Raw genomic sequence first — 27,519 nt, forward strand, 5'->3', positions numbered from 1 at the left:
ATGTATATTTCTTTTTATCTATATATAAAATGCTAAGTGTTATCTGTTATGCAAAAACTCATGCACCCTTGGCCCTTGAAGTTTGATCTTGGTCTCATTTGATAGCTTATGCCCCACACAACATAAATAATGATTTGAAGCCCCCTAGTATATATATATATATATATATATATATATATATATATATATATATATATATATATATATATATATATATATATATATATATATATATATTGTTACAAGAACGAGACAGCCACCCGTATAATGTGGTATCCTGGCTGCAAAAGGTCATTTTTATCAAATAATCAGCACTGAAGTGCATTCACCTGAGTCCAGAACAAGACTGAGGAAACAAAGGAAAAGGGGCAGGTTTTAAAGGGGGAGACAGGAAGTGAGGTCATATGGATCCGGCACGTGGTCTTCCACCATTGGTTCATAGCCGGACGTGACATCAGAGGGACTGGAGCTGGTGTGGCCGACTTCCATTGGCTCAATCCCGGAAGTGATGTCAGGAGAGCCAGGTGAAATCCCCCAGGGATGGTCTACAGGCAAGGGAGAAAAAGAGTCAGTGCACTCTGCCACACCCCGGCATGCCTCCGAACTGCCTTCACTCAAGCCCTTTAGCTGCCTTCCATGCACACGTGTGTGACAATATATATATATATATATATATATATCAATGGGGTGGGCGGGGTAGGTCAGTGTATGGGTTGGGAGGAGTATTGGTCGTTATGTTTTATTTATTATGAACATGTTCTTATTAAGTTTGCATATACTGAGTTTATGTCCAAATGTCTGTTAATGGCGTTTTCATTTGATAGCCAAGATTCAGCCAACTCTCTGGCACTTTTAGTATTGGTCTTAAATTTTACTTGTACATTGTCCCAGTTGAATGTATGTCCGGTTGATTTTATATGCATATAGATCAGTGATCGTTAGTCCTTCCTTCTGATGGTGTTGTGAAGTTCCTGTATATGTGTTGCGATTCTTTTTAATGTTTGTTCTATGTATACTGCTGGGCAAGAACTGCATGGAATGCTATAAACTGTGTTTCGTGTTTCTGCTGTCGAGTTCTTGTTTTTGGCATTGAAAAGGACAGGGCGCAGATTGTTCGAAGGCTTCTGTGCTATTCTGATACCTGATTTGGACATGATGCGTGCTGCGCCTTCTGACACCCCGTGATGATAAGGAAGTGTGTGCCAGGTGAGATGTGGGGTCTGGTTCGAGTCGATTGTATGCTGAGTTCTCTGGCGTCTCCTGTGTAGGCTTTGTTTAATGAATATCTTTGAATATCCATTTGAAGTGAAAAGATGGAAAAGATAGCACCTTTTGTTTGTTTTTGTCTCCGTATTACAATGGGTGTAGACTCTTCTGAATAGAGTTTTAATACAGCTCAGTTTATTAGATGCTGGGTGATTGCTGGTGAAGTGTAATATCTTGTCTGCATGGAATTCCTTACGGTAAACACTTGTGATCAGGGTGGCGTTTTTACTTCTTTCAATGGATATGTCCAGGAAGCTGATGCATCAGTTTATTTCTTTTTCCATGGTGAATTGGATTGCAGGGAATATTGTGTTGATGTGGTTGTAGAACTCGCTCAGCTGGCCATTTTTTAATATGACAAATGTGTCATCTACGTAGCGTATCCAAATTTTGGGTGTGAACTGAGAGAGAGACAAGTTTTCAAATTGCTGCATTACCAGTTCTTCTAGAAGTCCTGATAATGGTGATCCCATTGGCATGCCTTCTTTTTGAATGTAGTATTTTCCGTTGAAATAAAACTGAGTTTTTTGGCAAAGTGATATTAGATGCACTATGTCTTTAGTGCACAGCTTAGTTTTTATCTCTATGGTGGGGTCACTATTCAGTCTCATTAGTAGTATTTCTGTGGCCAAATGAATCGGAATCATGGTATATAGCAACATGAAATCAAACAAGACCATGACCTCGTCCTTGGCGATGAATACATTTTTCAAGCGCTGCAATGCCAACTCAGTGCTGTTCACCAAATATTCCGAGCCATAAGTTAAATATTTGAGCATCTGGAAAAGTCTTTTTGACAAGTTGTAAGTTGGTCCACCTATTAGGCAGACCACTGATCTGAATTCCAGTGGTGTTTTATGTATTTTTGGGAGTCCATAAAATTCAGGGCAGTTAGCATCGCTGGATTTCATTTTATCATAATTCTGTGCATCTAGCCGGTTGCTATTTCGGAGTTTGATCAGAGTGGTGTTTATTCTGTTAAGCATGGTTTTAGTTGGGTCGTTATTCAGCTGTTGATAAGTGTTGGTGTCAGAAAGCATTTCTTCCATTGCTGTGGTATATTGTTCCTTGTCTAATACGACAGTTGAGCCTCCTTTGTCGGCTGGTGAGTTAATGATGCTCTTATCATTCGGTAGCAATCGTAGAGCTTTCTGTTCTTTTGTCTAAATATGTGTGGTCGGATGTCTTGTGTGTAACTGGCTGGCAATGGTTCACCATATTTCTTGTGCGTTGTCTGTCGGTATTTTCTCGGTTAATAAGATGTGTTCCAGGGAACCTAGGAAGTTCATGTCAGATGCGTCTTTGTGTTTGAATTTCATTCCTCTGGCGAGAATATTGTGTTCTGTGGTGGGGACAGCTATCTTTTGGAGAAGTTGTATACTCCGGATTGTGGTTTGTAGATATGTATATTTCCAGTGAGTTTATTCCATTTTTTGTTGAGTGTATCTCGTTTAGAAATACGTTTTTTAGAAGCTGTGTCCTGGATCCGTTTGGTCCATTCCTCTGTAATCGTCTGTCTGCATCTTGTAAGGAGTTTGGATTGTTGCTTCGTAGTTTCGGATCTGTAATAGGTTCGTTGTCGGTGTGTTTCTGTGATAAGTTTGTATAAAACACGTTTTGTCAATTGTTCCATGATGTCTGCCATCTTCGGAGTGTTCGTCGGTGGTTTAAATTGTAAACATTTTGGAGTTACCTCGTGCCTGATACAACTATGGAGGAAGAAAAGTTTTTCATAGCTGTGTGCTTCTCAGATTGCCGAAGTTTCCCATCATCTAATACATTGGAAGGCTTCTTGCCCGAAGGTTGTACGAATGGAGGCGAAGGTCTGTGATACGGTTTGTATATTTGCAACTGGAGATCCACAAAGGAAGAAGACAAATCACGTATCATAAAGTGTTTTTTATTCCTGAGCTTTCAGCCCCGGCCAGGAGATGCACACAGCAATGAAAAACTTTTCTTCCTCCATATTATTACATGGTTAATTCTAGAAAAATCAGCACACAGGAAACATACTCCTATAATACTGTGGTTTGAATGGAAGATAAGCCTCTCCTCTGCCTTCATAAGTAGAGATTTGTTTTCCATGAATGTTTTCACTGTTTGCTGTTCTGCCACATTTGTCACTATTGCATTCCATCATATCATAAACCTTTTCTTAATTTTCGATTCTTATTTTAAAAATATCATTTTTGGTGGAGTGTTCTTTTAAACTAAACTGAAAAGAAAGAGAAGCCCTCTTTGGGCTTGCCTGTATGGCCGTTAATCTAGTATCTGAGGAAGTGAGGTAATTTGTTGACTTGTCCACTTCCACCATTTCACCAGATCATGTTAATTTTCTCTTAATCTCTGTTTATAATACTGTAAATACGATACTGGACATGCCATGCAATAAATAATATAATGTTTATATCAACTTCATCTTCATCATCAACTCAACCCATGTGGAGAAGTATGAAACTGAGTAGTCCAATATGAAGTATTAGTGCAGAAATACTGAAGCATCTAGAAGGTTACCAGAAACCCAGCCAACAATATTAATGACAATATTAATAAAGTCTTATCATATTCTAAAGAAGCAAGGTGAGCGCCAGACAACATCATTCCCAATTAGGATTTTAACCAGCGAACATTTTAGATAAGCTGAGGCATGGTAAGTGTAGACTTTAAAGAACTTCAAAGCTCAACTTGGTAATGCATTGCAGAAATTAGATGAATATGACAGGAGTGCTTATTGGGCTGAATGTGCTGTACTAATCAAACTTGTTCTAAAGTTCTCATTTTCTAATGTTTTAAAATGCGTTTTATGAATTCTGGTTACATTAGTCTGTGATTTGCATAAACTGATGAGTAGTATACCCTATCAATGACTAAGCTCAATTCTTAATCTAATATTCTAATTAAAAGGTCACTATCCCAAACTTGCCCCTTTTTTCTTCTGTCAATTGAACACTTATCCTAGACTCATCTCCTGACTCTGTAATTCAGGATCATGGGGAACTAGTACATATGTTGTCAGCTTTGGGTTGAAGGTAGGAACTAACCCTGTACATGCATCTACCAGTCATAGGGAAGTCTCAAGCATGTATCCATACTCACTCATATTTGGACCTGTTTAGAATGGCTAGTTAATTTAACATATGGGAATTTGGCATAAAGGAAGAAAACACGGAAGAAAAAACATACAAACTCCATGCAAACAGTGCTAGTAACAGAATCAGAACTGGGAGGCAAGTTCCACCTTAAAATGCTTTATAGACCAAATGAAACAGAAAAGCAACATAACAGGCATCCACAACTCTAACCCCGAACTCTCATTAGCAAAAACTAGTCCATCTTGAGTGCGCTTTTTACACTGTACCTCAAATTTGTGCAGTCCAATGAGGGCAGTGATCATATTTATTTCTTATAAAGCCACAACCCGCAAAACTCTTTGTTAATCTTTCTTCATACAAGAATTTAGCACTGTTTAAATTGACTGGACATATTGTTCTGACTGAGACATTGTTGAAATGTGTTTCACCACTATGACATTTGAGCTAACAGGTTCTCCTTCTAATTGCCAGTAAACATTGCAAGGGTCACACATGGACCAAATTTCATAATAATACCATAAGTAGCACTGGACGAGAACTTTGTACATTTCTGTTGATGGATTGATGAATAGATAGATGAAAAAATCCATTTAATGAAATAAGAAGGTGTCTACCTTCTGACAGTAATACCAAATAAAATTACGTAATATATTCATAATGTTGAGAAGACAGGCTTACTGGAGAAAGTATACAAATGCAGGGAATCACTTTGATTCCCTGCTCAGTTATTGTTCCTGTAGAGTCTGCAGGTTCCCGTGCTGGCCATGAATTTGTTCTCCTGATACTCCTGCTTTTCCCTCATCATGTTATGGTTATGATGACTTTTAACCAGGTGCATATCACTTTGGGGGAGGGTATATGACCTTTACACAGTTGGCTTCCACATTAGACATAAGGTTGTGGAAATAAGCTCAATCACCTTGACATCCTCTAATGGGAAAAATGGGTTCAGACACCAGGCAGATTGTGTTGCCAACACTTGGACCCTGGCTTGATTCCCAGCTGAGGAGCCTTCTTGTGTAGTTTGCACATTCTGTCAGGTTAATTAGTGACTCATAATTGGCCCTTATTCAGTAAATTTGATTGCATACACCAGTGTTTTCTACCATTAACTGCCATCTCCTACAGGTTGATAGTCTGCCACTGCTTATGCCCCTCCAATCGAAAAAACAAATGTACAAAATGTGACTACAGCACATAGGCTATACTGCCAGTAAACTCAAAGCCCAGAGAGCAAAACTTCCTTTACGTTTCTTTCTCAGGTATTTTGGGCTCTTTTTTGAATAATCACACACAAAGTATAAATTAATCAAGAGTCAAACCAGCAATTGAACAGTATGCTGCTTTGAAAATGAGAATTTAGAGTTTTTTCTTCAGCAACTATATTTCCCCATTAGCTCTTTAGCTCATTCTTGATGATGTTTAGGACCAGCATTTTTTATGAGGTGCTGAAGAGGACTTGCAAACAGGCATTTCAATGCATTCATTGTGAAATTCCAAATGTCAACAGGATAATTTCATTTCCTGCTTTTTTATTATTATCTATAATATGGTATGCATTCTCTTGAATGACTCTGCATTCAGTTTAACAATTGTAATACACTTAAAAAAATCAGAAAATAATGAAAATAATAAAAATATGTCAAATCTTTTTCTTGGAAGCAATAATTGGCTTAAATATTAAACTAAATGTTAATGCTGATTCTACAGTCCATTCACTGTACCAACAGTATGACTTAGTAAAAGATTGTACACATAGACATAATTGGCAAAATGTGTTTTTTTCTGCTAAGTGTATTAAAAATAAAGTTGATGCTTATTCTGCCAGAAGGCTGAGTGAAGGACGGAAAGAGTACTTTAAGGAACAGGAGATGAATCGTAGTCAAAGCCAAAAATGGGTCAATATGAAAAGAATGTTAATTCTGTTACCAAAGCCAAACAGAAACTGAAAGTCGAAGACAAAAAGGAAAGCTATTAGAACAAAAAAAAAAAGAATTCAAAAAGAAATGCACACAAAGCTCAGTGTTTATATCCTTAATCGTGGATGGATAGTGAACCGGTATTTAAAGTGTCATGCTGATGATCTGAAACCACTATCCCTGGCAAACCAGGAGCTGTCTTCTAACATGGCAGACTGTTAACATGGCAGCGTCCAATAGCAAAACAAAATGATGTTGCAAAATAATAACAAAATTATTAATACTAATTTCCAAAGGCAAAATTAAATTACAATATATACCCTGAAATTTTATTGGGTAAAGAAATCTTCTACACCTATGTACTGCTTATAAGAGATCTTGAGCAGAATATAAATATCAAATAAATAACATAATTCACATTGGTTTCAGAATTGTTTAGTGACTATCATAGTCTCAAAATATTGACTTCTTTGCTAGATAAACATAATTAAATTATATTTATTACATTTAAATGACCTTATTATTACATGTTGTTTCAATGTATGTGTCTACTCCATCCAGTTTTTGAAATTTTTATATAGCATATATCCATTTTCATTGTATTTAACTCCACTTTTTTCTTTAAGTCAGTTTTCTATTAATGCTGTAACTCAATAAACAATCAAAGAATTAACTAACAAAGGTATCCATAATAGTAACTAAGAATATTAAAATCAGAGTAAATGCTAAAGAGGTGACTATAAATCCATCTATTATCCAACCCACTATATCCTAACTACAGGGTCACAGGGGTCTGCTGGAGCCAATCCCAGCCAACACAGGGCGCAAGGCAGGAAACAAACCCCGGGCAGGGCGCCAGCCCACCGCAGATGACTATAAATGCAAACATTAAAAAGACTAAAGTTAAATTACTTGCTAGGACTAATCAGATTTGTGTTGAAGTTATGAAATTATTTTTAGAGGCCTTGGTGAGTATTTTTGTCATTTACCACAAAATTGAGAGGTTCCCAGTGATTGTAGACAATCCAGTATTTTTTCATTTAAAAGCATGGTAATTACTCTTCAGTTAGCTTACTTTATATGAAAATAAAATTAATAGGGTGATTAAGAAAATATAAGGTGGAAAAGCAGTGATGCAGTTACAGGTGTGTTAACAGATTTAAAAGGGGCACATTCTACTTAACTAACATGATGCAGTTTTATGAGGAAGCAACAAAACCATTTTATAGCAGTAGAGGATATGACTGTTTACCATGACTTTTAAAAAGCTTCCTCAATGGTAGAGTGGTCTTTAAAATAATTGCACTTTAGAGGGATGGCAATAAAAGGTACATCTTACAAAATCTAATGAATGTGGAATTCTGGAGGATTAATCGCTTTCCATAAGCAGAAAGCATACACAAGTATTTAAAATGGATAAAGGGGTGCTGAGTTATCGTATATATAATGTGTGACTGGTGCTGTACATGACGGGAGAGGCTGTGTTTGAATACTTTTACTAATGCCACACTTATGGTACTACACTTACTGAAAGATTTCAGGTTGTGGGTTACAGAAGGCACTGACATATCTTTCATTTGTTCTATTTAAGGAATTTTAAACATTTTTCAAACTGTAAGGGGAATCATTAAAGTAATCATAAGTTATTGCTTTAAAATAAGCTTTAATAAATGGAGGAAAACTGTTTACGACTTTTCTTTTGTACAATTATCTGAAAATACAGAGTAGCTTCACACAGCTGTGTTGCTTTAAGCAGTACCTTAGGGACCTGCACATCTTGACTTAATATTATTTTGGGAATATAAGATGAACATGAATTGAGAGGCTATTTCATCCAATTAGCGATAATTTAATTATATCCTTTCTTATGCACAGATGGACAGAAGTATTAGTTATAATTAGAATTAACACTATTTTTGATCAATCTTCTTTTCCCTAGCATTCCCAAAACAGAAAAAAGTCCTGTGTGTAATATCTTAACTGGTGGTGCTGAGGTTAATGTTGTTGCACCCAGTCACTTATTGCCTGCAGTTTGAATGTTCTCTCTATTTGTCTTTAAGGAATTTTCTCTTGATATTCTGGTTTTCTGACCATATTTCAAACATGTGGATGGTATGCGAATTTGTAATTCTAAATTGTCCACTATATGTGTGCCCTGCTATGGACTGATGATCTGTGCGTAGCTGGTTCCTGTCTTTCATCTGATGATGCCAAGACAAGCCCCAGTCCTCAGTAATCCTGAAGTGGATTAAGTCAGCAGTATTATGTCATTTTTTAAGGGCTTGGGTGTCACTTTCTAGCTATTATGAAGAATACAAATGTCTGATATTTTGTACTTCCTTTGTGAATCTAAACTCACTTAATTCAATTTATGGTCACAGATACCAATCCAAACCCTATCAGTACTGGAAATAAGGCAAGAACCAACTCTGGACAGACCACCAGTCCATCATTCACTTGCACACCCACACTTACTCATACTGTATAAGGCCGATTTAGAGTCACCAGACAGCCTAGCACACACATCTTTTGGACATTGTAGTAAAACACAAAAAAACGCCAACTTCAAAAACAACAGTGTAGTTTTTAACAAAGAAAATTAGAATACATCAGTTGATAACAATCAAAACAAACAATCAAACCATTTGAAATACACAGCTTCCAATGCTGTTCCCTCTGGTTTCTTATTGTGGTTGGGGTCATTTGGATGTAATTCATTAATTCATTCTTTGAAATATATTAAGCACTTGAAACTGTATATTAACAAGAAACAACATTTTTAAATTGTCTAAACATTGATTTTTAATGAATTCTTCTTTGGCTGATGGATTTGGGAATTTGCTTTCTTTTTCAGGGCCAGACAGACAAACATCTTTTAAAAACAATGAATCACTAGCTCATCTGGGTACTCACATAATCGTTCACACATACAGCATTTCCTTCATACATCTTTAGCACTGAACTGCTGGAAAAACTTGTGTCTTGAGTACTTTTTATTTCCCGTATCATTAAGCTGTCAGACCAACTAATAGCTTTGAAGATTTTAAATCAATTAAGTACCTTAAAGCATGTCAGACCACATTAATTATTTAATTACAACTAGCTGTACTATCCATCTAAGATAGGCTGAAATCTAAGTAATCGACGTAGCACCATCTTTTGGAATGTGTTTTGTAATATATGAAATAATTAAACGTATAACATTTGTCATTCCAACAGACAGCACATCACAAACATTTGTAGTAATAAAATGCATTACTACATGGCAGTGAAAGGTAATAGTAATAAAAAGACTGCACCTCAGGCTTGGTAGGTGTGAATGCTCGCTGCTGCAAATTCATAAGGCTAAGGGGTGTTCAATGGGGAAATGAGTTGATAGCATGTTCGTAGGCAAGATTGACTTAGCTGGTCCTCACTGACACTCTGCAGGTTATTTGGCTAAGCACCTGCACCGATAGAGTATAAAGCAGTCTGAGTAAGATAGAGATGAGGAAAAATGTAAGACTGAGAACAAAAAGAGAAAGAAAATGATGTATAGGAGAAAATCAAGAAACAAAATTTTTGGAGAAAGAGAGTTTGTGTGAGCAAGCAGGGAATTGGAATTGTGAACTTGTGCAGCAGACAGTAGGCATGGTGATTGGGAGGCAGACCCATGGTGAGCAATAGGAATGGCATTAGGGTACGGTCGCTCCTGTTGACTGTGCATGCCAGCATCTCAACCCAGCTGTGGAGACACGATGGATGAGTGGGGTGACGAAGAAAGGCACTGAGGTTCAGGGAATAGAAACGGAAAACCCTTTGGTTTTACACTTGCACAATGCACTTTACACCTACCTTGTTGTTCTGGGTCTCCATTGCACTATTTTATGATCATCAATGTCTCGGGTTCAAGAAGATACTAAGACTAGAGTTACCCAGGTATCACCACCACTATCACTTGAAAGAAAGATTTTACAAGTTGTTTGTAAAGTACTAAGTTTAACTGCAGTCCTACCAATTAGACTTATATATCACAAAAAGCATAACCCTCATCACAGTTTGATAAAATAAATAAATCATGGGGATAACTGCACAACAACATTAGTCATACACATTTGAGCATAACATATTAGTTGTACGTTATTTGAATGAAAGTGCTTTCTGTTAACAAAAGCAAAATCATTATGTGATGGTGTCTTTACTATAACATGTGTGCAGTCAGTTGTATTAGTTACATTAGGAAAATCAGCCATCATTACTAATTGCCTTAGGACCTTGTGCTTCATCACTCAGAAAATAAGCATATTGCATGTATTTTGGTAGGATCTTATAACATCCCATACACATCATGTGAGTCAGCTTAGTGATGACTGTGAGATTCCTGACTGGTCAGCCAGTTCATCACAAAAAGTACATGACACCAGTATTTTACAGTTGTTAAAACCTGTAATAGAATGCATGATTTCTGTGTGATGGTCTCTGTAATGTAGGCTCCAAATCAGAAGAGCATTCTAAGAGGACAGCTCTAGGAAGTCTAATAGGCTTATAATTGTTATTATGAGCCAAAGATTGTTGTGATCCCCGAAAACTTGCCTTAGCTTGCTATTGGTGATTTCCTCCAAAAGACCAAGTGCTGCCTTTGCCAGTTATGCTTCACAACACACAGCACACCCTTTTTATTGACAAAACAGAGCAGCTAAACACTAAAAGCAATTAATATTAGGCAAAGGAATTAAGCATTATTACCAACACTGAATACAGTTGTATTGAGAGAATGTGTTAATTATCTGTGATATAATTTGTTCAAAAACATCAGAATGCGACTGACACATCATTGAAATGTGTAATGAAATGAGATTGTCTGTTCACTTCATTGTCCTGCCGCCTGAAGTCACTAAAATAACATCACCAAAGAAAGACTGCCTTGGACTTACAGGTGGTCAAAACTTAGTGTAGCTGTTAACAGTCTCCAAGTCAAGTTTGTGTTTTAAATTAGATTATAAATCTCACCTTTTGTATAAGGAATGGCTTACACACTTTTCTGAGAGTATGCAGGTTTTACGTATGAGAGTCTTAATCCATGACCTTTAACTTCATAGAAAAAAACTAACCAATGATGAAAATAAAAATCTGTTAAATGTAAAAATAAATATAGTGTTTTTTTTACAGACTGGATGGTCATAATCTTTAAATGTTGGGTTAGCATAGTCAAGCTGCAACCAACAGATAATGGACTGTCAAGCACAGGAAAATGGGATGTGGTCAGATGAATTTCCCTTTACTATGTTCTCTACATGCTGTGGCTTTCCACATGAACAGAAACTAACAGTGCTTGTTTTCAATGACAAAGGGTCCTGGGACCTTCTACAATGGTAGTGTATTTTTAGGTACAGTTTGAGTACACTCATATCCATGAGGGCAAGAACAATACTTATGTCTCTATTGATTTTGTGTGGTCACCTTCACCTAGTGCTGAAATACTTCCTTTATGACCCCTAAAAAAACATTATCTAGGACGATTAGAGTATGCTCCCTCACTTTCTAAAAAGATTTGGTTAACATGACAGTTAAATTATCCACATGCAGTGGTCCTTATGACACAAAATATGAAACCAGACAAGCATTCTCAGAAAACCTGGATTAATGCCTAATGTAGAATTTTCTGCTTTCACTATGGGTATATGAGATGACTGACCTTCTCATGAAGGAATGCCACTATATCCCTCCTGTAGAATTCTAGATGCTCATAGATTGTTTGTCACAATCTGTATTAGTGATCTATATTCTTCCAAGACATTGTACTTGTAAAAATACAATCATACTGAATGTTTTCCTTGTTGGTCAATATCCTCATTTTAATGAGACATTGTTAAGTTAACTCAAATAGTTAACAATAATATTGAGCCATTTTCTAGACCCAGGTACATCAAGTCTATAATTACAATAGTAACACATATGTTTCGAGCATATGTTTGATTATCTGTAGCCAATAAAGGGATAAAGTCATTAATAATCTGCTGTATTTTTGTTTGTTTTTTTTTTTTCCAGAGGCTTTACTTGCTTGATTGATGAATTCAGGATGAAGATCTTTCCATAGACACATATTTTTAAACATCAGATATTCATTTTCAAGTTGGAATATTCCAAACACCACAACGCTTTTTTCACTTGAATATCCCCAGATACACTTGGAAATACAACAATGAAAACGTAATGCTTCACACAAGGCTAAGGATTTCTTCTTATTATTATTCTTCTTTTCTTGCTGTGATTCACAACATCATGAAAGTTTCAACATGTAGAAACTTTATACAAAGTTACTGCAACGAAGACTAAAAGATTTTTAACCGAAATGCTGAGAACATAATTTCCCTGATCCTTAGCAAGGCCTTCCTTTATGTTATTCACCTCATCATTTTTCTAAAATTTGCCTGCATTGATTGTTTAAGTTGTTAGCTACAAATCAAAAAATGACTGCAAGAACATGTCTTCTTTATTGCAAAACTAAACGTTTCAGATGTATGAGGAAAGATAACAAGAAAGTAAGGCATCTTCTGAGATGATCCAGAGCCAGGAGGCAGGGTAATGTTCTGGAGCTGGAAGAACCTTTGTCAGCCTCATCAGTCCTCCTGAAGCTTACTTCCTTTGATATGCTGCCAAGGAGCTTAATGCCTCATATTGTGGAAACATGGCACAGTAACAAAAAAACTCCCCTCTGAACTCAGACAATAAACAAATATAAATAATTTTATCAAAATAAACAGGAAAGGAGATTTTGCTAAACTCTTCCTTAAGGCCCAAGTGAATCCTAAACAGCTGAATCCAAAGGCATGGGACAACTTTAAAGTATTTTTACCAGCATATGGGGGTGATTTGACCAATAGATCTGGCTGTGTTTATAAAGTGCATTGCTCGCATATAACAACCCCTATGTCAGATACCTTAGAAGTTCCAGAGACACGTACTCATCGTACATGCAGAAAATCCAAGTGATCGTCCATGAGTGTTGAAAATGTCATCCCAAGGAACTGCATTCACAGAGACATACAGATAATCGAAGTAAAATAAGGTGCGAGTGAGACACGAGTGGAGACCTGAACTGCAAAGCGCCGCATTCCATTGTCTAAAAGCATTCGGCTTCAAATAGGTATCACTGATTTGGAGATGGTTATGATAAAAGAGAGGAGTGTAATTCGCTCCATTCCGTGGTCACGGAAGCATTTATTCTAAACACGAACGTATGGTTGTGTTAAAACTCTAAAATGTCAAAGGTGAAGAACTGTAAGTGAACAACGTTGTAATTTACTGGTTTTAGCTGTGTAACATCTTAACACATGAATACTACATTGTTTACAACTCGGAACTCAAAACTATCCAGAAGAGATACCTGCATCTGTCCAACGTTTTAATTTTGAGGTGTAGCGCGACTCACCCAAAGTTTCGACACGCAATTGATGCGGACTGGACTACTCAATTAAGCTGCTAAGCTCCAAAAAGATATTCCAGGAATTCTTAAACGTGTATTTTTATTTTAACAGCAAACATCTTCAAAGAAAAAAGAAAGAAGTCTGAAATGATGTATGTTTTCTTTTTATTGGCTAGGATGGATTAAGATATCTCACAAGTAACAGAAGAGAACTGAAGGAACCTCTAATAAAAAACATAACTCTATCGAGTTATCTCTATTACCAGCGCTTTGCGATGCTGAAAGTCAGCCAATATCCTGAGTCCCAGGGGCAGGAGAGCGGAGCAAAAGGATCGTGTGAATTAGGCAGCAGTGCTGCAGACGGATGCCTGCCTACCAGCGCCGAGAGCGATAGACTCAGCGCAACAGCAGCTATCGAAAATCAAAGTTCAGTTGTCAAGAACTGCACGATGTCTACGACTCAGTTGCGAGGTGAAGACAAGGCATGCGAGGCGCGAGGGATGCGACAGAGGGTGGCACGCGGCATGAGCCTTGAAGATAGCTCTTTATCGAGAAGTTCATTTTCACCCAGAAATTCCGGAGAGCGTAAAGAAGGCTTAGCCGGCTGTCTGGTACCAACGTCCACTGCGACAGAGACAGACAGAACAGAATCGCCTGCGGAGTGGAAAGTATACAAAGTGAAGCCTGTGGTCATTGCCGGCGCAACTCGGAGCAGAAAAACAAGTAATTTCTTTTCTTTACTCTTTTAACCATATGCGCATCTATTTGTTAAAACTAAATAAGGAATTGGCATAACTATGCAGGGAATTCATGTTTTATCGTAAACGGTGCAGTTATGTGTTGACCATCAAAGCTATCCGTGTCTTATATCAGGTGAATGAAACTCACAGTGATGTGCACGCTCATTTTAACGTTAACAATAGAGTAAAAAAAAAGTAAATAGATCACTGGCGTGCATATGTATTTCAAAAGTGGTTTTAAAGTAGAAATTAGTCTTAATTTTCATGTAGCGTCTTTCACGATTAGTAGCTTGATGCAGTTTTTATAAAGTGGGCGATTAAGAGATTAGTTCAGCAAACACGCAACTGAACAGCTGAGTCTACAACCCCGCAGCGGTTCCTCTGCTACTTTAGAAACTAAACATTAACTCATCAGCTGCAAACGCCTTGTGTTTACTGCAGTATAAATCCACATGTTCGTTTATCTACCCACTTAGCGAAACTTGTAACCAAATATTTAACTACAATTGTTGTCAGACGTGCAAAATTTAAAGGTAAATACCAACAGACTTTGAACAACTACATATAAATCAGGGGTCTCAAAATCTGGTTTTCATTCCAGACACTTTTTAAATGTGTAGTCAGGTAGCACTGTTAATGAAACTTGCTTTACACTTCCAAGCCATACGATTAAATAAAGTAAAAATAGTGGCATGAATGAGCTCTCAATTATAAAACTGGTAGCGGCAGAAACCTGAGGGCATTGCAATCCACCAGTACTTTAGCTCAGTCAGAGACCCCAGCATTAAAGCTGTCATGTACTCACTGTGACACATAAGTCAGTTATAATATTGTTTTCTTTTTTTGGTATCGTTAAGTGAATAAAATAGAAAAACAGATTAGATAGATAGATAGATAGATAGATAGATAGATAGATAGATAGATAGATAGCACTTTATTTGTTCCAAGGTGAATTTTAGCTTTTTCAAGAAGCTTAAGAAATATAACAAACAACAGCAACAATGTACAGCACAACATACAAGTATTAAAGAAAAGAAGAAAAAACATCTTCAAGAATGTGTCCCTTAACTTTACCTGTTTTATTAATCAGCTTGTTGATTCGGTGGGCCTCTCTTGAAGTGTCTGGCACAGAACACTGCAGTGTAGAAGAGCACACTGGCTATCACAGAGCTGTAAAAGATGTCATTACCTACACTGAAGGAAAACATTCTTATATAGTTCCTATGTGATACTAGACTAATCTAGATTGTCATTGATGCGGACCCCCAAGGCAGAGGTTCTTTGGCACAGAAAAACTCAAAACAGTTTCTTGGTTTTGCTGATGCTGAGTTGCAGACCATTCTTTCTGCACCAAGAAGCAAAGTTCTCAACCTGACTACTATATATTGTCTCACCTCACCTGTCCATATACCCCAATCATTAGAGACATTGTGCAAGTGACATGACCTTTTCTTATATTTATAGTTCGAGGTGTAGAGGATAAACAAAAAAGGTGACAGGACAGTTACTTGTGGTGTTCCAGTGTTGTTCACATCCACATCAGAGATACAGGCTTTGAACCTTACAAACTGTGGTGTGCCGACAGATAGTTCAGGACACCACAGGCTTATCCACCTGCATAAGTCTAAGCTCACCCCTTAACTGGGATGACTAGATGCTATTGAATGTACTGATGAATTGCACAATCCTCACAGTGCTGCCAGCTTTGACCAGATGGATATAAGCCTTGTGGAGCAGACAGATAATTGCATCTTACACTCCAATCTTTGTCTGATAGACTGACTGTATTGGGTCCAAGTGGTCTTTCACAAGAAGGTCTTCATGATGTGTGACCTATTTTTAGTCATTAGGTGAATAGGTGCCTGCTTTCTTTGGAATTGGAACAGTACAGGATGCTTTCCATGGCAGCAGCACTTTCTGGAGCCTTAATGGCAGGCTGAACAGGTAACAAAAGATTCCACAGAGTTTCTCAGCGCAGGAATTAAGTACTTGAAAGCTAACTTCATCTGGTCTTTTTCTATGTGCAGCCTTCTCTTTTGTCTCCTCACTTGGTCATAAGTTATGGACAGCCCAACTATTGGTGGATTCATCATTGGACATAACAGAAGAAGGTACCAGTTATAAGGAAAATCCATTTAGAACCACGTGTGCCTCCAGCACCCAAGTCCTGGATTGCCTGAGTTCAGTAATTATGTCCAGTCCATTCCAAACATCTTTCGTGTTATTCTGAGAAAGTTCATTTTCTCTATCAGCTTTTCTATCTTCCTTCCCTTCACTCAGCATTTTCTTCAGCACTTTCTATAAGCTTTTCAGAGCCCCTTTGTCCACATATTTGAACACTGTTCTTGTAATTGAGTGGACATTTTTAGTTTCTTAGAGCTTGCTGTTTGGAACGATGCACCTTGTTTTTAAGAGTACAATACTATTGGCATAGAAGTTAGTATAGTCTGTAATTAAGTGACTGAATAAACCCCCTGGCATAAATGCAGAGTGTATTAGCATCTGTTAAATGACAACTGAATGACAACTGAAGACACTGCCCTCGCTAAAAGATGGTGGTTTGTTATTCTGGAGTTAGAACAAGCAATCTCCACAATTATCAAGCAACCCAAGGAGGCTGACTGCATAAAACTTAATTGGGACATAAAAATTCCCTGAGTGATTTCCCAGTCAACCATGCAGATTCCGAATCTGAGGTGAGCAACAAGATTAATCCAGTGGAAAGAGGTGTATTTGAGAGTTAGCTACCGTTGATAAGGTGAATTTCAGCAATGATATGACTGTAATTTAGATATGGAGGTATACTGAAAATGTATTCATAAGCAAGTGATAACTTTTCTGTTTTTGCTCTGCATTGACACTAATAGACTCAGAAGTATCTGAAAAGTATAAAATCTTAAACAAAACTATTTGTTTTCTGTGCATACATGGATTACATCTTCAAAGGTATAGTCATCCAAACTGTATTATATCATTTCCCTTCAATTGTTGTTTGAAAGGACGGTACTTTAACGTGCATTTTAAATGCACAGCAATTAGGCAAAATACACTATCAAGGCATTTAAGAAGGTAATGATTGTAATTAATGCTTGGATTAAAAAGACAGCATACCTGCATTAGTCCCGATTTCTTGCAAAAAAGAAAATGCACACCTTTATGGATTTCATACTCTATACACACTTCAGTCTAACTAACATCTCAAAAAGAAATTAGGTATAATGGAAGAACAATTACTACCAGCACCCAGGCCATACTGTAAAGAGGACACTTCGCCATTTGACCACCTGCTATTGGCAGGGCTTTTGAGAACTGCTCAGGTAAATGGCCCACATCTCTTTAACTTGGAGTTGCACAGCTTTATATGCCATCTCCATTATAAGTGAAAAATCATTGTTTTCTTTAGTTTGTGCCATTCAGTCATGCTTTATTTGGAAGCATTTGACTGTTTTCCTGATGAGAGATAAACTGAAATACTTATTTAACTAAATGCAAAGCACAGAGCTGCCTGTGACGCAAAATGCAATGAGAGGCTGATCCCAGGGTCTCCTCCTTAGGATGTGAAAAAGGAAATTAAGCCTCCCTGAGGAATAAAGGGCAGCTAAAGGTCCATTGGGAGTCATACTAGTAAAGAAAAAAATAAACATAAGTAACCAATGGCAGCAAGTGGAAAAATGTAGGAGTCCTAAGGCTTCATTAAATAATAGATAGACACTAGGATGTGATAACCCCAGGATTGAAGACTTGAATTTAAAAGGTATCCTGAGGATAGAATGTTCAGTATTAGCATAACGCCAAAATGAGATGGAGGTGACCAGGTTAAAGTCTCGGGTTTGGCATCTACACTGTTGCTAACGTTGTGGAGGATATAACTTTGTGGTGTTTTCTGTCTTTGTCTGAGTGTGAATAGATTAAAAAAAATCATTGCTGGGACATATTTCTAGCCTCAGATGTAATCAAACTAGAGCACCTAAACAAAAAAAATGTATTGGCTATATCCATGAGGTGAAAGCACTCTGTATAGCCATCTTCACACTTGGGGCAACTGCTAAAATTATACACTTTGCAATTGTCTCAGGAAGCCAAGTTATAATGAATTGGACATAAAAATGAATTGATATAAAGAGTGAAAAATGATTGTTTTGGAGCTGGGTAAGTCAGACTGTTGTTTTAGAGCAGACAGAGTTAAGGACAGCCATCTTATACTTTTGCTATTTGTATACTGTCTGTGTGTGCATAAGCAAAAGTGCAACAAAAGTGATTTCTGGTGTGGTCTTTAACTTTTAATTAAATAACAGTACGGAAAACAAACAGAACCATATACATTCTTTGCATGACTGTGGTGAGACAGAATCTGTCCAACCAAAAATAAAACATGAAGGGATTGGCGGGAAGCATTACATTTTACTAAATGAGCAATTGCCAGACACCCCTCCCCACTAAGTCATCCGAGAAGCATGTGTCTGACAACAACAGACAAAAGTCTTTATCTTTTAATTACACCGGACATCAGACAACAAATGGACCCAAACCACTTTAAATATAACAGTAGATTTCATTATCTGCAATGTTACAAATAATCAGTCACATTGTTTTTAATCCTTTTGTGTAAATATTTTAAAAGATGCACATCTTGCCTGAAGAAGGGGACTGAGTTGCCTCGAAAGCTTGCATATTGTAATCTTTGTAGTTAGCCAATAAAAGGTGTCATTTTGCTTGACTTCTCACTAAAGATACACAGTATAATACATTTCCCTGCAGTGCCTTTTATTACTAGAAAAAAAAGCAAACAAATGTAAAAAATGCAGTGGTTGATAAGGAATTTAAACATAAATGAAAAAACATGCAAATAGCTTTTACTGACCAGTCAAGGGGACGCTACATCTTGCAAATATTGCTTCTCAGTCTTAATATACTTGTGTTTCAAACAGAGTCCGTTTTTTAGTATTCACTCAACTTATTTGGCCTAGTTGGCTCAGCCATTACTACTGTTCCAAAGAAAAGGATTTAAGCCTGGCCTTGTCATTGTCTGTTTTGAGTGTTCATGTTCTACTTGTGATCACATAGATTTTCTCCAGGTACTCTATTTTATTCAGCCATTGCTGACTATACATTGGCCTGGGCATGTGTATGAGTATTCCCTGCAATTGACAGACATCTTAGCCTGCATTGTTTCTCGTTTTGTGGCAAAAGATTTTCAAACTTTGAGTTGTTGTGTCCCAAAATGGACTAAGTGGAATAGTGGATCAGTGATTTGTACTATAATGATTCTGGGTAAATATGTCCTGTAGATAAATAATGAAGAATTTATACGGTATGTAAGTAGTAATCACTAAAATGGAGCAACAGGTTTACAATGTAAGTTGTTAAGATATAATGGCACACAGATACATCAGTGTTACATTTTCCAGATTACAGCTTGTTAATAATTCTAATATTTTTTTTAATAATTGTGCTTATGATGTTTAATAATCTGCACTGGACTGGAACCCTGCCTGGGGTTTGTTTCCTGTCTTGCACCCTGTGTTGGCTGGGATTGGCTCCAGCAGACCCCCATGACCCTGTAGTTAGGATATAGCAGGTTGGATAATGGATGGATAGATGGATGTTTAATAATGTAATATGAATATTTGAGTATTTGGTGGCACCCAAGAAGCAGTGGTCCTGTTTGTGTGAAACCAGAGATAATACATAGGTTGCATATGTGTAAGAATCAAAGGAATTATGTATTGGTCTAGAATGGGTTGTAGACTTTGGGTCAAACTTAACTCACAACTATAAGGGCTACATGTCAGGGCATCAAAGTCATAAAAGAAGTAAATTGAAAACCTCACTGCACCTCAAAGCAAATATTATGTTGATTCTCTTCCAAGAGGAAATATATTGTCCATGGAGGGTCAGAAGCATACTGTAGGTGGCCTTTCTAAATGCCCCCACATCGGTTTTATTGGAGAAAAATCCCAGCTTGTTAGGGAATGCTAATATTGTGACATAGGCAAACACAGGAGATGGAAACCTTATGCGGGCTGAGAGAGTCTCACTGTTAAAAGATAGCAGGTGAGATAGCAACATTGTGTGACAAAAATAATCACCATGATACCTACTGTTTAAGATATGTACCATTCAGGAGCATTGTCTGACTTGCACCACAAACTTTGTAATTTCACTGTGCAAATCCAATAGTTGTCTTTCCCAAGCTAGAATAAAGACTTCTTCCTGAAGATGTCCTGATACCAACTCTAGGCAGTCCAATAGTCAAGTCCAAGGCCGGCTTTGAAGCAGTAAGTGATGGTGATCATCCCATAGCAGATTTTGTAATGGACATTGTAATTGGAGTCTCACCTCTGCGAGTTCTTGGTAAGCCCTTAGTTAGCAGCATGTTCTTGCTACTCATGAAAGATGGAAAATGTTGACATATGTACTGTACTGTGGTAGCCTGCTGTTTACTCTGCTTGTCCTCCTACAGTGTTATTCCTGTGGTCTTCCCACACCATTCTAGACAGGCATGGGAGGTTTCCTGCACTGTTCAGCTGTCACATCAATATGGTCAACATGTGCCATTATATATTTGACTGGACACTTGGCCGCGCTAAGACTAATGATTCTGCTCCTATAAAACTCACTCATTAGATTGTAAAGCATGTACAGCATGTAATATTAGGCTTCCCAGTTAGCACTGTGCAGATTTTTTCAAATTTATTCATTAACCAAATTTCTTAGTAATTTTCTCCAATGAATGGATTTTTAACCCCAAGCCCATTTTTTCTTCTTCTATGAGACCTAATTCTCTTCTTGACCCTTCTTTCGCTAATCACTCTGCGTCAAAAATTAGATGGGGAAAATTGCCTCCAGCAGTACACACGTTTAAATCCCAGTGACATCACAGAGTCTGTGGTGAAAATGTAAGTCATAGGTCACATGCTTTACCCATTGTTTTGATTTTGCCACATTTTTGTACACAAGAGGAGTGAGGGACACCATTAGGTTCAGGAAACTTCATTCACGCTGAGCTGATAATTTATTGGAGTAGTATAGCTGTAACGCTTTCGTGCCATTCTGCCTTCTCCATTTTTGTGTTGGTTTTGTCAAGTAGTAAAAGGCATTATTCTTATGAAGTCTTTAGTAAACTCTTTAAATGTAAAATCTAATATATTAACAGTTATGTTAGCTTAAAGTGTGTTGACTCAGCAGTTTTATGAATTGTAGTGAGATGCTTCATCTCTATGTTATTATTTTTTCAAGTTGACAACAATTTTCCTTTTCTATTTTCAGTCACAATTATTCTTAAAATTAAATCAACTGAATCAGCTACAACCATTTCTGGTGCTCAGCTTGTGCTTTGGCCACCAAGCTGCCCCCAGATTTGTATTCTCCCCGTTATTAAGTAGCCTTAGTGAAAATCAAGAAGCAAGGTCACCCATCAGCCTTTTGTGTTGAGGAGCCCTGCCAGAAGTCACCCTAAAACAAATCAACCCATTCCAGAGCTAGAGGGAAAATGAAAGCTACTCATGAAGTCTTTTAAATTTAATTGCTGGTGACAGAAAAGCTTATCACAAGACATAAGCTTCTAGCCTTAGGTTTTTGTAGTTAGTAAAGGAGTTTAAAAGAATTAATTTATAAGCAAGTGGTATACCGATATTATAACTACATTTTAACAAATTATTTATTACCCAGTGGGGCGGCATGGTGGCGCCGTGGGTATCTCTGCTACCTCACAGTTAAGAAAACCAGGTTCGCTTCCCAGGTCCTCCCTGCGTGGAGTTTGCATGTTCTCCCTGTGTCTGCGTGGGTTTCCTCCGGGTGCTCCGGTTTCCTCCCACAGTCCACAGACACACAGGTTAGGTGGTCCTAAATTGTCCCTAGTGTGTGCTTGGTGTGTGTGTGCCCTGCGGTGGGCTGGCGCCATGCCGGGGTTTGTTTCCTGCCTTGTGCCCTGTGTTAGCTGGGATTGGCTCCAACAGACCCCCGTGACCCTGTAGTTAGGATAGAGCTGGTTGGATAATGGATAGATGGATTTATTACCCAGTGGTACTCATAATGCATTAATAATAAGTATACTGCAAATAATTTAGAAAGACCAGTCAGATTTTTGGAGTGGTTTGGAGTAACTGTCTGAAGTCAAAATTATGAAAGGCAACATTTTTAATATTCATTTACTGGTTTAGTTTATAGTTCACAGGGTCTGCAAAATAAGGAATAATTCTCAACCCAGGTGTTGATTCATCACAGGGGGTACATGCACTCACACATACTGGAACAATTTAGAGTCAGTAATAATCCTGACATGTTTTTGTGATACGCAGGAGAAGAATCCATGCAGACATGCAGAGTTTGAGCAAACTCCATACAGATAGTGACCAGACTGGGACCTGATCCCTGTAATACAAAACTGTGAAGCAGCACTGTTAACCCCTGCACCACTGATTGCTTCTTATTTGTTTGAATATGTCTAACTAGCAATTTTTCCCTTTTTTAATGTACCAAATGACTTGTTGTACAGAATATTTAGATATGTGAGGCTCCTGGAAAGTATCAGATGTATCCAATTAGTCCAATAATGAAGGCAATTAAGTTAACTAAATGTTCAGGTTGAGTGAAAACCAGAAGACAGCACAGCCCCCCAGGCCTGGAATTCACTCTCCCTTCCATGAAGATCCCTTGCGTCTCGTATTTCCATATACTGTAAACTGTTAAGAAAATGCAGTATAGCAATGGGTTTTACATTCCCAAAGAACAAAAAGGCAATATTTTTTCCGTTTTTTTTCTCACATTGTAGACTGACTATAATAAGAAAAATGTTAAGGACTTTGAACAAGCAAATTGAATTTATTTTTGTCAACATGTAAGAAACTGCCCAGCCTGAGATGATTCAACACACATCCTTTTAATCAGCAGCTTTCATTATCTGTCAGCATTCCAAGACAAGGCGCTGAAGCCGCTCTTTGCTCTTTCACTTTTTTAATCCCAGACAGAGACGTTCTAAACATTAAGATAATTTAAAACACAGAATGCAAGTCCAATGCTGCAGTATTCATGATATGTGAAAACTATAAATGTCGCTGCTCTTTTTCCTGTGTACAGTTATTAAAAAGTTACAAAGCCATCATGTAAAGAAATCTACAGCTGGATTTACTCATCAGACGGCGATGCTAAGCAAGATCCAACAGTGCCCTTGATGATGAGCAGCTGCTCACAGTTAGGAGCGACATTTAGGAGAAATAAGCACACTCCCCGGATTAGAAGTGAAATATACAATAGGATTACAGCTCTAAAGTTTAAAGCTTCAAGACTTGTCACACAAACACACACACACACACTGGTGCGTGCAAACTAAAGCATGGAGTCCACATACTGAATATTAAAAAAACATGGATATTCTATAATGATTTATTGCACATATTCAAGCCTGTATATGGAAGACAAGAGTGATGCAGCTGTTAGCACAGCATGGGTTTGAACTTTGTGAGTGGCTGTTGTTCATGTGGAATTTGTGCAGTCCCTCTATATGTGTGTGTGTCTTCCTCTGTGTGCTCCTGTTTTTATCCAAAGTCCCCAAAGAGGTGTGTGTGCTAAGTTAATTGGTCCTGTGTGAGACTGGGCATGAATAAGTGCAGGAGTTTGTCATGTGATGGACTGGAACCCTATCCAGACCGTTTCCTGCCATGTGCCTGGTATTGCAGGGATAGGTTCGGACCTTCATAATCCTGAATTGGACTAAGTACATCAGGGAATGTTATGTTATTCAAGACAATCAGGGAAAAAAAGATCTAATTATACATGATATAAAACCATAGACTGTCATACTGCACCCATGTAAGGCATGTTTAGCCAGTCTTCACAGTAATAGTCACAAGGCCAGAATGAACCCTGAGTGAGATACCAGGGCACACTCACCCAAACCACACTAGGGCAAATTTATGAGTCCCCAGCAAATGTAATCTACATGCCTTTAGAATATGAAAAAAAAACCACAGTACTGGAGAAGGCCACCATGTACACAGGTAGACCATACAAACTGGTCATGTATAGTGACTAGGCTGGACATCACACTAAAATTAGTTAACTAACACTAGAATTACCAAAGCTTACGAGAAAACTCGTAAATCCAGCCCACCTTAAATCCACTTGCACATCTCCATTCAGTGTCTTTTGTTTTGTAAATGTACCGATAATTCCAAGCAGCAAGCAGCCTGCTTAACCATCCCCGCCCACCGCTGGAGAAACTGCAAAAACCTCTCCCAAATGAAACCTTGTTTATCAGTAAGTCAGGTACCTAGGCTAAAAAAATATATTGTTATTCCGAACACATGCATTTCACGTGTGTTCCATGTCCACAAAGATCTGTGTAAGTGTAGGATGATAGAAATGTTGAACACATACCTAAAAGACAAACTTTTTCCATGTTTTAGTACTAATGACAAAATGTAGACATGAGGTGTATAATGTGTAAAGACTGAAGTCCAAATATCAAATAAGCACTTCCACAAAAGATACAAGTATAATAGAACAACGTCTCCCAAAATAAACATTTTGAGTAGTGAGCTGTTCTTATTGTTACTATCATCCTCTTTAATAAAACCCTTGTGTGCGTCCAGTGTCCGTGTGTGTGTGTCTTCTGGTGAAGTGCGCATGCGTGGGGCCACACGGCACATGTTCAGTCTCTTCCTGTGCGTGCAGAGAGAGAGATATACACAGGTGCGTGCGCGCGACAGACAGACACGCAGGCCCGCCCAAGAGACAGACAGACATGCACGCGAACACACACACGCACACACGCGCGCAGGCAGGCCCTTGCAAGAGACGGACAGACACGCATTCGCGCACGAGGGAGAGGCACGCACGCACTAGCGCACGCAGGCAGGCAGGCCCTTGCGAGAGACGGACAGACACGCATGCGCGCATGAGAGAGAGGCACGCACGCACTAGCGCACGCAGGCAGGCAGGCCCACGCGAGAGACGGACAGACACGCACACGTGCACGAGAGATAGGCACGCATGCGCGCACGCAGGCAGGCCCACGAGAGAGACGGAAGGACGCGCACATCCACCCGCCCGACAGAGAGACACACACACACACACAAACAACAGCAGGCCCGCATAGGGGACAGACACTCACACACACACAGCAGGCCCGCTACAGAGACAGACACGCACGCACACACAAACAGGCGCACGCGTGCATTGTTGCAATGTTGCTTTTCTTGGTTGTTTATTAGATTATGGCTTTTTCAAATGTTCATTTTTTTTCCTGTGCTTAAAACTCATTAAAAAGGTGTTTTTAGCGAGCGGGTCGTAAGGCTATAGTGTGAACTCTTGCAGTGTTAGTTTTCTCTGTTGTTCAAGGTTTTCTCAGTGTTATTCAATGTTTTTACATTTAGTTTACCATTACGCTGTGCATTCAATGGTGTAATTAACTATATTTGTGCTTAAAATCTTAAAAAATATATATTTACATACAGTTCATATGATCTGGAACGGATTAATTGTATTTACATACAGTCCTATGGGGGAAATTACTTCGGTTCCACTGTATTACTTTCCGACAAAATTACAGGTATTTTACAGAAATACAAACCAGTATTACTGAGAGAGAAAATTAAAGGCACACAATACAGTGACGCATATTACAGCCACATACAAGGTCCCTTACCATTTAATATAGACTGTTCCTACTAATGTTTATGCACTACTGTTCTAGCGCCCGTTATTGTAACGGGCTTAATGTCTAGTTATACAATAAAAGTATACATTTGATTTTAGTCTGTAACAGACGGTGTAAATGTATGGTACTTGTAAAGGTTAGCGTTTTTTTTTTTATTCAGTTTTATTCTCTGAGTCACGTTCATGCTCGCCATGATCTGACACGGCTGTTTTCAAATAAAGACGCGCTATAACAGAGGTGAACTCAGTTCGGAGAAAGAGAACAGAAGCCCTCCCTGCAAGAAACGTCCTCTCACATATAAGAACAACACAGCTGCACGAGGCAAAAAGGCGAAAGATGGCACCGTTTGGATATAGGACAAAGTCCAGCGTCATCCTGCCAATCACCTGTCCTTCAAAGAAACAGCATGGCTTACAGAGCTCGCCAACGTATCGTAGAAACTCATGTTTGTGATTATGCTTTGTGATGGTCTTTACATAAGAAGCATTTATATGTTAATTATATAAAAGCCAGATCGAATGTTACTTATCTTGATTTATTTACTTATCTTCCTACAGCGTAAAGTCACAAGTATACTGCAGAGCTTCCTCTGTTTGATCGTCAAGGGCATGCTCACAAATTACATGTGTAATGCCATGAAAAATACCTCCTGACACTTTAGTATGCGAGCAATGGTACAAGTATGCAGTTAGACTTTTTTGGGCACATACACCATGCTAGTGTTTAGATCTGGACGGTGTAGCGTTGGCAAGCTCTGTAAGCCGTGCTGTTTATTTGAAGGACAGGTGATTGGCAGGATGATGTCGGACTTTATTCTGTATCCAGACAGTGCCATCTGTCACCTTTACATCTGGTGCAGCTGCATTGTTCTTATATGTGAGTGGATGGTTCTTGCAGAGAGGGCTTCTGTTCTCTTTCTCCGATCTGAGTTCACCTGTGTTATAGTGTGTCTTTATTTGAAAACAACAGGGTCAGATCGGGGCAAGCGTGAATGCAACTGAGAGAATAAAACTGAATTAAAAAATGCTAACTTTGACAAGCATGATAAATTTACAGCGGCTGTTACAGACGCAAATCAAATGTATGTTTTTATTGTATAATATTAACAATAATAGCAGCTCTCTACTCAAATGGTAAACTTGAGAAGCTGCCAGCATTGAACCGAGAAGCTCTTGATTGGTAGTCAGCAGTTCTTAGCATTGCAATATGCTAACCATCTACCGTAACCTGCTTTCTTTTTTCTTCGTTTATATGCTTGAATAAAAGTGCACTTGCTTTTTTATACTTGTACTTTTTGTGAAAGTGTTTCTTTGATATTTGGACTTCAGGCTTCACACCTTATGCACATGTGGTAAAGACGGTCCTTGGGTGTGTGTGGGAACTGTTAACATTTGAATCTGATGATTGTATATAGCGTGGAACTGACCTCTGTGTACTA

General features: G+C 38.2%; 1 protein-coding gene across 1 annotated transcript in view; it reads left to right on the forward strand.

Annotated features, from left to right (window-relative positions):
- LOC120542211 (synaptopodin) overlaps positions 1-27,519 on the forward strand; it is a 117,754-nt gene that overhangs the window by 33,745 nt on the left and 56,490 nt on the right. The window contains exon 2 of the mRNA XM_039774506.1: positions 13,859-14,405. Within this exon, the coding sequence (XP_039630440.1) occupies positions 13,958-14,405 (448 nt within the window). The 5' untranslated portion in view covers positions 13,859-13,957. The remainder of the gene's footprint in view (positions 1-13,858; positions 14,406-27,519) is intronic.

The sequence above is a fragment of the Polypterus senegalus genome, chromosome 13 (genome assembly GCF_016835505.1).
Source record: "Polypterus senegalus isolate Bchr_013 chromosome 13, ASM1683550v1, whole genome shotgun sequence".
Classification (NCBI taxonomy): domain Eukaryota; kingdom Metazoa; phylum Chordata; class Cladistia; order Polypteriformes; family Polypteridae; genus Polypterus; species Polypterus senegalus.